The 12,591-nt window shown below is 38.8% G+C and overlaps 1 protein-coding gene across 4 annotated transcripts in view; it reads right to left on the reverse strand.

Moving 5' to 3' along the window:
• The window catches only part of KLHL13 (kelch like family member 13), a 199,564-nt gene that overhangs the window by 35,688 nt on the left and 151,285 nt on the right, over window positions 1-12,591 (reverse strand). For all 4 annotated transcript variants that reach the window (XM_055563140.1, XM_055563139.1, XM_055563138.1 and 1 more), the window contains one exon: window positions 5,289-5,430. In XM_055563140.1, coding sequence (XP_055419115.1) covers window positions 5,289-5,430 — 142 coding nt within the window. The remainder of the gene's footprint in view (window positions 1-5,288; window positions 5,431-12,591) is intronic.

Raw genomic sequence — 12,591 nt, forward strand, 5'->3', positions numbered from 1 at the left:
CTTCATGGGAAATAGATGGGGAAACAGTGGAAACAGTGTCAGACTTTATTTTTGGGGCTCCAAAATCACTGCAGATGGTGACTGCAGCCATGAAATTAAATGACGCTTACTCCTTGGAAGGAAAGTTATGTCTAGCCTAGATAGCATATTCAAAAGCAGAGACATTACTTTGCCAACAAAGGTCCGTCTAGTCAAGGCTATGGTTTTTCCAGTGGTCATGTATGGATGTGAGATTTGGACTGTGAAGAAGGCTGAGTGCCGAAGAATTGATGCTTTTGAACTATGGTGTTGGAGAAGACTCTTGAGAGTCCCTTGGACCGCAAGGAGTTCCAACCAGTCCATTCTGAAGGAGATCAGCCCTGGGATTTCTTTGGAAGGAATGATGCTAAAGCTGAAACTCCAATACTTTGGCCACCTCATGCGAAGAGTTGACTCATTGGAAAAGACTCTGATGCTGGGAGGGATTGGGGACAGGAGGAGAAGGGGACGACAGAGGATGAGATGGCTGGATGGCATCACCGACTCGATGGACGTGAGTCTGAGTGAACTCCGGGAGTTGGTGATGGGCAGAGAGGTCTGGTGTGCTGTGATTCATGGGGTCGCAAAGAGTCAGACATGACTGAGCGACTAAACTGAACTGAACTGAACTGATATGAGTGAAAGTAAAAGTAGATATATAGAAGGCAGATGAAAATTGTGAAAGACAATGATGCAAGCTTCTTTTAAGTGTACATTCTTCACAAGATTAGAGTATAAAAGTTGTTTAGAGAAATGACTGTCTACTTCTATACAACAAAATATGTTGTAGAGGAACTTTAGTCTTTTTCCCTTTAGACAAAGCTGGGATAATACAGATAACAACATGCAAACAAGATATTTAGATCTGTATGAAAACAATCCGAATTGACAGATCCTATTTGGATGAGGATAGCAATAACTAACCAGACAATGCTCAGTCGTGTCCGACTCTTTGCAACCCCATGGACTGTAGGCACTGGAGTCAGTTGCCATGCCATGTCCATGGGATTTTCCAGGCAATAGTACTGGAGTGGATTGCCATTTCCTTCTCCAACGGATCTTCCCAACCCAGGGATTGAAACCGGGTCTCCCGCATCATAGACAGACACTTTACCATCTGAGCCACAAGGGAAGTGAGGATAGCAATAATCAGGAATAAAGTTAGCAAATATGGAATTGGATAGGGGGACTATTTGTGCATCTGAAAATAAAGGTTATGAGATATATACATTAGGAAACTACATGCAGTGAAAACAAATGCAAAAACCTCTCAAAAGCAATTTGCCAAAGGTAGATAAGTTAAACTTAGAATAGAAAATACTCAGAATGTGATAAAAGTGGTCTAGGAGCCTCAGCTTCCTTTCTTTAGTGCTGCCAGATTATACTAAGAATAGTTAGAGGATCATTTTTAAGAGTGCAAAAGGAAGCAAAATGATCAGATTTGTGAAGAGGGTAAAAGCTCCTGGGGTCTTAGCTGAACTGTCCAGATTTTGAGGATTGAGTGCAAAGCTCAGCAAGCAGTTTTGATGGAATATGGACCAAATGAGAAATGATGCAGGTAATGGTAAAGGAAACATTAGCCATGCCTTTTTTCAGAGGGGAAAAAAAAGAACAATAAATAACAGGAAAGGGACTTTCCTGGTGTTCCAGTGGCAAAGACTCTGAGCTCCCAATGCAGGGGACCTGGGTTCGATCCTAGATTGGGGAACTAAGATCCACGTGGCACAATGAAGAGTTCCCATGCCCCAACAAACTGAAGATCCTGTATGCTGCAACAAAGACTTGGCACAGTCAAATAAATAAATATGTTTTTTACAGTAGTAGGAACAAAACCTACTGACATTACTCAATTCCCAGTATAAAATATTTGTAGGAATATTTTAAAGGCAGGAGGGCCAGGAAATGAGCCAAGAAGGATTTTGGATTTTGAGGTGGGGAAGAAAATAACTGATTAGATACAATCACTGCTTTTGACTGAATAAGCCATGATTGCCTTTCAAAGATATTATCTACATACATCTTAGAGAAGAAAATTCAAAAGTTACCTGAATAAAAATAAAGGTGACATACTGTACGTAGTCTCATCTAATGGACATCTTGACATCTCTCTTTTTTGACATTGCCCAAGGTATGGTAAATCTTCCAAGATAAAACCATATGCTTTAACTTGCCAGTAGTTATTAAAACTTTCAAAGTATATATTCTTCAAACCAGCAATTCCATTTCTAAAAATATCTCCCACAGATCTACTTATAAGTAAGTATAGGTACAAGGCAGTTTATTGCAATATTGCTTGTGATAGCAAAAGTTGAGAGATATTTGAGTCTCTCAAGTGAGGAATGGATGAGTAATTGTGGTTGGCCCCACACCCCACACCCCAAGAAACACCTGGGGTAACAGGCAAATTTGGCCTTGGAATACGGAATGAAGCAGGGCAAAGGCTAATAGAGTTTTGCCAAGAGAACGCACTAGTCATAGCAAACACCCTCTTCCAACCACACAAGAGAAGACTCTACACATGGACATCACCAGATGGTCAACACCAAAATCAGATTGATTATATCTTTGCAGCCAAAGATGGAGAAGTTCTATACAGTCAGCAAAAACAAGACTGGGAGCTGACTGGCTCAGATCATGAACTCCTTATTGCCAAATTTAGACTTAAATTAAAGAAAGTAGGGAAAACCACTAGACCATTCAGGTATGACCTAATGATTATACAGGGGAAGTGAGAAATAGATTTAGGGGACTAGATCTGATAGACACTCTGTCTGTGCCTGATGAACTATGGACAGAGGTTCATGACATTGTACAGAGGACAGGGATCAAGACCATCCCCATGGAAAAGAAATGCAAAAAAGCAAAATGGCTATCTGAGGAGGCCTTACAAATAGCTGTGAAAAGAAGAGAAGCAAAAAGCAAAGGAGAAAAGGAAAGATATAAGCATCTGAATGCAGAGTGCCAAAGAATAGCAAGGAGAGACAAGAAGCCTTCCTCAGCAATCAATGCAAAGAAATAGAGGAAAACAACAGAATGGGAAAGACTAGAGATGTCTTCAAGAAAATTGGATACCAAGGGAACATTTCATGCAAAGATGGGCTCGATGAAGGACAGAAATGATATGGACCTAACAGAAGCAGAAGATATTAAGAAGAGGTGGCAAGAATACACAGGAGAAGTGTACAAAAAAGAGCTTCACGACCCAGATAATCACGATGGTGTGAGCACTCACTTAGAGCCAGACATCCTGGAATGTGGGCCTTAGAAAGCATCACTACGAACAAAGCTAGTGGAAGTGATGGAATTCCAGTTGAGCTATTTCAAATCCTGAAAGATGATGCTGTGAAAGTGCTGCACTCAATATGCCAGCAAATTTGGAAAACTCAGCAGTGGCCACAGGACTGGAAAAGGTCAGTTTTCATTCCAATCCCAAAGAAAGGAAATGCCAAAGAATGCTCAAACTACCGCACAAATGCACTCATCTCACAAGCTAGTAAAGTAATGCTCAAAATTCTCCAAGCCAGGCTTCAGCAGTACGTGAACCGTGAATTTTCAAATGTTCAAGCTGGTTTTAGAAAAGGCAGAGGAACCAGAGATCAAATTGCCAACATCCGCTGGATCATGGAAAAAGCAAGAGAGTTCCAGAAAAACATCTATTTCTGCTTTATTGGCTATGCCAAAGCCTTTAACTGTGTGGATCACAATCAACTGTGGAAAATTCTGAAAGAGATGGGAATACCATACCACCTGACCTGCCTCTTGAGAAACCTATATTCAGGTCAGGAAGCAACAGTTAAAACTGGACATGGAACAACAGACTGGTTCCAAATAGGAAAAGGAGTATGTCAAGGCTGTATATTGTCACCCTGCTTATTTAACTTCTATGCAGAGTACATCATGAGAAACGCTGGGCTGGAAGAAGCACAAGCTGGAATCAAGATTGCCAGGAGAAATATCAATAACCTCAGATATGCAGATGACACCACCCTTATGGCAGAAAGTGAAGAAGAACTAAAAAGCCTCTTGATGAAAGTGAAAGAGAAGAGTGAAAAAGTTGGCTTAAAGCTCAACATTCAGAAAACGAAGATCATGGCATCTGGTCCCATCACTTCATGGGAAATAGATGGGGAAACAGTGGAAACAGTGTCAGACTTTGTTTCCTTGGGCTCCAAAATCACTGCAGATGGTGACTGCAGCCATGAAATGAAAAGACGTTTACTCCTTGGAAGGAAAGTTATGACCAACCTAGATGGCATATTCAAAAGCAGAGACGTTACTTTGCCAACAAAGGTCTGTCTAGTCAAGGCTATGCTTTTTCCAGTGGTCATGTATGGATGTGAGAGTTGGACTGTGAAGAAGGCTGAGCGCCGAAGAATTGATGCTTTTGAACTGTGGTGTTGGAGAAGACTCTTGAGAGTCCCTGAGACTGCAAGGAGATCCAACCAGTCCATTCTGAAGGAGATCAGCCCTGGGATTTCTTTGGAAGGAATGATGCTAAAGCTGAAACTCCAGTACTTTGGCCACCACATGCGAAGAGTTGACTCATTGGAAAAGACTCTGATGCTGGGAGGGATTGGGGGCAGGAGGAGAAGGGGACGACAGAGGATGAGACGGCTGGATGGCATCACCAACTAGATGGACGTGAGTTTGAGTGAACTCCGGGAGTTGGTGATGGACAGGGAGGCCTGGCGTGCTGTGATTCATGGGGTCGCAGAGAGTCGGACACAACTGAGCGACTGAACTGAACGTAACTGAAGACAAAATGAAAAGCCAACGTTGCCAGATACAACATTCTGTAAGAAAGTAGCATGAGAGCAAAATCTCCCTTGCACAAACGAAATAAACAGTGGATTCAGAATATCTTTTAACATCAGGAAGGCATACAATTTCCCCCCTCAAGGTTTCTCCTCTGTTTACTTTTTTTTAATTAGTAAACTTTATTTTTTAAGAGCAGTTTTAGACTTCCCTGGTGGTCCAGCAGTCAAAATTCCGCACTTCCAATGTGAGAGTGGTGTGGGTTTGATACCTGGTCAGGGAACTAAGATCCCACATGCCATATCCCAGCACAGCCAATAAATAAAATAAAATAACTTTTACAAATTAAAAAATATAAGAGCAGTTTTAAGATCACAGCAAAAGTATACAGGGTTCCCATAAACCCCTTGTCTACACATAGGCACAACGTCTCCCACTTGTGACATCCCACACCATAAAAACCCTGGGTGGTTTTTGAAGCTATGTAAATAATGTAAAAGGGACAGTGAACTTACCTGTAACACCACAGAACTATGGGTATTGCTGGTAAAGATGCGTGTGGTTCCGGCCTTGGAAGACTGCAAATGGGAAGAGAGGCCCATTTCGCTGCTTCCAAGGGACAATTTCATGTGCTGGTCTTCCTCTTCCACTAGAGATCTGAAAAGGTTTTTAAATCAGAAGGAAAACCAAATGAAAACATGTCATATAATTCACAATAATGAGATGATTTAAAGAAACACTCACTCATCTGATTATGTGCCAATCATCTGACTATGGAACACACATGAATGCTGTTGCATTGTATTTTAGGCTCATATCCTTCTATATCACAAAAGAAATAGATATATATTTGTAAAAAGCCTTCTGAGATCAGAAGAGATAGATGAGAACTAAGAAATCAACCTAACAGCTGACTCAAAACTATAATTACAAAGCGTTTGTTTTTTCAGTGCCAGAGTTATTGCTCTGGGATTGTTTAGGTAGCAATACCATCAAATTGTATTATTTGCAGTTAAAATTTTTGGAATATCTACTTTTAGAAATAAAAATAATACCTGTCATTTATTGGACAATCACTGTATATACTTGTCAAGAAATTTACACACATGATCTCATATAATCCTCAAAGCAATCCACTGCAATAATATTACTATCATCTCCTTTTTATTAAGGGGAGGGAAAATGAGCCACAGAAGGGTTAAAAATTACTTACCTAAGGTCACAAAATTAGTAAAGTGACTGGGCCAGGATCTGAAACTAAATATAGTCTGTTTCCAAATTTCAAAGATCCCATAAATAAAAAAACAAAGATTAACTGTGATATACTACACATTACTTCCTCTCGTGTTACTGTAGTTCTAATCAACCCCAACCGAACAAACAGTTTTACACATGAGGGAATTCCCTGGTGGCCCAGTGGTTAAGACTCTGTGCTTTCACTGCTGAGAGCCCATGTTCGATCCCTGATTGGGAACTAAGATCCCACAAGCTGCAGAGCACAGCCAAATTTTTACACATGAAATAATTTCTTTGTCTTGGGAGTATCTCTCACCAAATAATCACTTGGGATTATTTAGCTAAATACCTTCAACGTGGGCTTCCCTGATAGCTCAGTTGGTAAAGAATACACCTGCAATGCAAGAGACCTGAGTTTGATCCCTGGGTTTGGAAGATCCCTTGGAGAAGGGAAAGGCTACCCGCTCCAATATTCTGGCCTGGAGAATTCCATGGACTGTATAGTCCATGGGGTTGCAAAGAGTCGGACCTGACTGAGCAAATTTCACTTTCACTTTCCTTCAGCTTTGTGGTTTTCCATCTTTCCGAACAAACAAATAATAAAAATAATAAGTGTATACATCACATTGGCAATTTTTCAGGGGCCATAAAAAGCATTAGAGAACCTGTAGTCAACAGGTCAGTTAGTTTCACAGAGAAAATGGCAAAACAATAATTATAAGGCTTCAGGTTACACTAAAAACTGACCATCATGTACAACCTTTCATTATTCCTCAGACTCGGCAACTTCTGTTTCCTTAGGTATGTATTGCTTTAATTGTTTCTGAATCACCTGCCTAAGAGTCGGAAGCCTGTGGCTCTGAACGGGTTTGTGCATTCATGATATAGACTGCTAAAATGGATATTAGGAAGGGAAGAAGGAAGAATGGATTTTCAAGTGCCAGAACTCTGTCTTTTTCCTATTTCTTTCTAACTTTCCGAAGGTTGTAGTATTGGTTTCTCTAACTCGGGTCTATCCAATACCATAAAGATTTCACCTTTCCCCCTACCATGCCTATAGTCTACGTTGATCAGTTTTAACAGGAAAAAAAGTTTTAAGACTATACTTTTAATAAAGTTTGTGCTTTCTGAATTCCAACACCAACCAAATGGCTTTAAATCCTGCAATAATTAGCAAAAATCTTGGCCTTTAGGGTGATGTCATTTCTTCTTAACAATATTAGAGCCATAGTACAACCAAAAAATGAATTAATAATATATAACTATGTTTTATTCAACTCTCATGGATATTTAATAAAGAAGAGGAAAATTTGAACAATATTTTAATAAGCATAAAAAATGAATATAGCTTTCCACTAGTTTCGGAAAAAGCTTTTTAAAAGAATTAAATTATATACATGATATATAGCCTACACATACTCACAGATACTTTTAACCAGTTTCTGCAGACAGACATTTATAATTACAGAATCAAATGGAAAAGTGGCAAATAGAATGACGGTAACTGATATCCCTAATCAGAAAAATTCCATTCATCCAGGATTATTTTAATGGGACATTCAAGCAGAATGTTTCACTAGTTTCTGTATTCCCGACATAGAACCTGGCACATGAGAGGTTTAATATATCATCATTTCTATGGGTCAATCCAGAGACACTTATTTATCATGCAATGCTTTAAAGGATCATCAATTATCATTTTATAGAACCACAGATGTAAACAGGACAGGAGTAAAGCTGAAACCGCACTGCCCCTATGACACATCCTGGAAATTGCTTTTTTTGAATAAACTGCAGACAACCACTTGCTTCATGTCAGTGGTCTCTTGCTCCTAAAATTGAAAGGCAGAATATGAAAATACAGCCCTTTCTTGGCAACATAATATGTCTGGCTTTCTAACTAATTACTTCAAAAGCTAAAGAAGGCTTTACTAAAATCATCTTCTTCACGACTTTTTATCAACATCTTTTGACTTTTTAACATTCACAACACTCCCTATTATTTCTGCATCAGTAACACCACATGTCATGTCAACCTCAGCAGATTCAATACTCTCTTCTATCTCCTTTTCATTAAGTTTATTGACTGGATGTGAAGCGCATTGTTCTTCAGCATTGCAAGGAGGTGAAACCTCTCTGCAAACCCCAAGTCACAATTACATCAAACTATCCTTAAAGGAATGATTATCTGAGTAATTCCAAGAACAAATAACATTTTTTAATCTTATTTTTTTCAAGTTATATTGGTTAGAAGCGATACAGGGACTAGTGGCCCTCAGTGGAGGGAGGGGAATCAAGGGGATTTTTGCCTCCCATCACCCCACGCCCATGCTTGGCCGTGTCTGGGCACATTTTACATGGTCGCTAGGTGGAGGCGGGGGTTGCTCCTCTCATCTAGTCAGACACTATGAAACATCCTACATCACACAAGAAAGGTCTCCACATCAAAGTTGCACTCAGGCAAAAATATCAAGAATGGCAAGGTTGAGAAACCCTGACAGAGAGACATAACCTCCTCAGGACAATTTTTCTAAAGAAATTTCATGTTCTAAATAACTTCTCAGTCTGAGAGTTAACTCCATGAGGTAATGCTAGCAGTCAGAAACACAGTGGAATTATTAATTACCACTACCTCTTCTAAGACTACCTAATAATAGAATATCTCTGCTCTCCTCCAGTCTATCAATCTGAAAAATCAACTGTTTATGGGAGATAAGTAGATAACAGCTTTGAAGTTAATAAGACAATTATGCTTCCTAGGTTACGCTAGTGGTAAAGAACCTTCCTGCCAATGCAGGAGACATAAGAGACATAAGGAGACATAAGAGACGCTGGTTTGATCCCTGGGTCCAGAAGATCCCCTGGAGGAGGGTGTAGCAACCCATTCCAGTATCCTTGCCTCTTCCCATGGATAGAGGAGCCTAGAGGGCTATAGTCCATAGGGTCGGACTCTTTGTCGGACACAACTGAAGCGACTTAGCATGCACACAGGCTTTTGTTCTTTGCAAACTCATATAAGAATCATTCCTAACTCTGCTTAAAACAACTGTTATTTGGGGAGAAAGAAAACAATTGGTATTTGGATTCACTTTTACATGCCAATTTAGAATTAAGCTAACTCAGTCCAAATAGTCCCACTTCATCAAAACTGTTCAATTATTCATGGGTAAGATTGTGTTCATCAACTTTCTTTTGAAAAATTCAATCTTTTTCTTATAACGTCTATACATTACTACCACACCTTTCCCATCCACCCCACCACCACTGGACACATCTTATTTCCTAAACAATGACCAACCACAGAGCACAAAAGCAATCTTCCACAAACTGTGCTTGATTCAGTCAACTGTACTTGCTCAAAGGGAACAATTACTTTTTTGAAGAGCATTAGGTAAAGAAGTACTGTTTGATCATCTTATTAAAAGCATTACAAAGGTGGTCAAACCAAACATACACAGACTATGGCATTTTTTGCACTCTTATTTGAAGACAAAGGAAATAGACAATCTAAGCAATTGTCACATGCTGGCAGGGTGACACTAACACTGTAATGCTGTTTCAAAGCCATCCATATTTTAAAAAATTACCCCAAGGGAAACAGGTGTAAATGATGTAAGGACACAATTCATAAATATATAGGTACAAATCATTAACAGATAGAAAATACTCAACTCCAACCTCATTAGTATTCCAGAATATGCAAATTAAAGCAAACCTGTACACTTAAAGAGTAGAGAAGATATATTCTCAAAATTGCTAGTGCAAACACGTATTAAGCCCTTGCCATCTGCTTGGCACTGTTTATTCAATGGATTTTTTAATGAAAATTTAAAACTCATCAAATGTACAAATCCTTTTTTTTTTTTCACTGAACACCATGTCAGTGAAGGACTGTGTATTACTAGTAGGTGGGCTAGAACAAGAGTGGTCTGTCAATCTGGTTCAAATATGTTTTCGACAATGAATAACTCTGTAGAGCTAACAGTCTGGTAGATGTTCTGTGAAGAACCACGTACTTAGAATTTACAATAGCAGTCAGGTTTGTTGGTATGTCATATGGGGATAGGAAGAGTATCTCATATTTGCATCATTTGGCTCCAAAGCCTCAAATAGTCTTAGAACACTCATCAATTTCAATAAAACATGCTGATAGGATATATGTAAGACCATCAGAACAGGTGTCAACTTGTTCCTTGTTTTCATTTCTGAGGGAAAAAAATAAGTGAATCAGAGAAAAACTAGAAAGGTAGAAGTATATCAATGCTTTTCTCTCTTTAGTTCCCAATCAGTTTCACAGCACTTCTTATAGCTTGTGACTATTACATTACAAAGTGATTAAGCCTAACAATGTATGTAATTCTAATAATGTAACAGCACTATAACAAAAGAACAGGGGTTTCTGAGTTGGTGTCAAAAGTTTTATTCAAATACTGCAATTTCCCAGAGTAATAATATCATTATAATTGAAAGTCAGTGCCATTGGGTTGGTGTGCAAGTACAGCAACAATAACAAAACAAAAATAAAAGTTATGAATGGTATAACAACACAACAAGTCAGGTTGGTTAATCAAGGCACTGACTCATGCTTTCCACCACCCATCCCCCAGAAAAATAAAATACATATTTCTCACACTCACAATTTAAAAAGAAAATCAAGAAAAAGGCTTTCTTCAAAGAAGAACTCCCCCGCCATTTGTTTTTCTGCTCTGAAACAGAGAAGTGTCTGCTAGCAGCAGCATTTGCTAAATGAAACATTTCTTGTGATAAAGTTGCATTGGCAGGTGGGGGAAAAATTCAGCCACCTGTTCTCACACTCATTTGAATTTGAGTGCTAAATCCATCAAGGTATTTCCTTCCCCCATGAGAAATAAATTAAAAACTTAAGACGGTATTAGTCATTTCCCATTGATTTTTCTATAGATTCAAAATATGCATTCTGCATTGAATTCTAAAGATATTAATAAGCTTCCTACCTCAAAAATTTAGAACTCTCCTTCACCACCACATCAAAACCTGAATCATATGCAGGCACACACACTCAATGATATTAAGAAAAAAAAGAAAGTATTTTTAAAAATCAGAAATTTTCCAATTCATGAAGTAAGCTAATGTATATATAATAAACCTGGTATTCTCTTTAAAAGAAAAACCTTTAAAACCTAAAAAATTTAAAGATATGTCCCAACTAAAATTATCATTTATGGTACCACTGCACAAGGAAGTTATAAACATCATAGCAATTCCTCTTAAGAAAGTGTAAATTAATCACTATTTCAGAAACTATGGAGAATGTATCTTCTTAAGAAGATGCCTGCCTCAAAGAAGCCAAGAAAGATAAAGCTTTCGTTATTTGTATTTTTTAATGACATAAGTACATTATTGTCAGGTTGCAATAAATCTACTAATGGAAATCTTTAGCACAGATGATATAAAATAGCTGCTAAACTTTCCAAGGCTTTCTTTTCTGCTGTAGCAATACCAGAGCCCACAAAAGAGGAGAAAAAGTTCAAGGTGATAGCGTCAGACTCTAAAGTGATTTTCCAAAGTAAAGAAGTTTCTTTATATGCAAATGTATGTCACATTTAAAATAAAATCACACTAATAAATAACTGATGTCAGTTTTAACATACGAATAGGATTGTCTACCCAGCACCTGCTGTGTACTAGGCAGTGTGCCAGACATGTTCTCTGTGCTGCTTAATCCTCGTAACAATCCCATTTTAAAGACAGGAAACTGAAGCTCAGTGAGTTTAAGGCCTCACGATGAATCTGGTAACTGATTTGAACTTGAATCTGATTCCACAGCCCACATTGTTCTCACCACACCAAGCCTAAAAAACAAAGAGCAGAGAGTATAGGCCATGAAGCCTCAAGATGGACATTCCAATGTTTAATTTATAGACATGAGGATCGTTCTGTTACAGGGAACCAATTTGTTGGCTGAATTAGTTCAGGCTAAAATTACTCACTTTTACCACTACCTCCGTAACAACCATACCAATGTTAAAAACCTCTCCATGTCATTCTCCCAACACATCTGGGGTTGGGAGGGAGCATATCCTAGGATATAACTCAGATCAAATTTAGGAAGAACTCAACATTACTGACACGAACATCTAAAAGAACAGATTCTGAATTCCAAAGCCATCCAATAGCCATCACAGAAATAGCACTATGACACAGATGAGGGAATTGGGCTAAACAAATGGGATGACAAATGATATTCTAATCTAACTTGATGAAAGTTAATTATCTAAACCATAAAGCACTGGCATTGAATATCTCAGTCCTATTCTTGAAGTGAAGTTGCGCAGTCGTGTCCTACTTTTTGCGACCCCATGGGCTGTAGCCCATGAGGCTCCTCAGTCCATGGGATTTTCCAGGCATGAATACTGGAGTGGGTTGCCATTTCCTTCTCCAGGGGATCTTTCCGACCCAGGGATCGAAGCTGGGTCTCTCACATTGGAGGCAGATGCTTTACCATCTGAGCCACCAGGGCACTGTCAATTTAATGTTTGCTCCCTCTATATTTCAAAACTTTAGTCTTCCTTCATCTTTTAAAATCCATATATCAATTAAACT

The sequence above is a fragment of the Bubalus kerabau genome, chromosome X (genome assembly GCF_029407905.1).
Source record: "Bubalus kerabau isolate K-KA32 ecotype Philippines breed swamp buffalo chromosome X, PCC_UOA_SB_1v2, whole genome shotgun sequence".
NCBI lineage: Eukaryota > Metazoa > Chordata > Mammalia > Artiodactyla > Bovidae > Bubalus > Bubalus kerabau.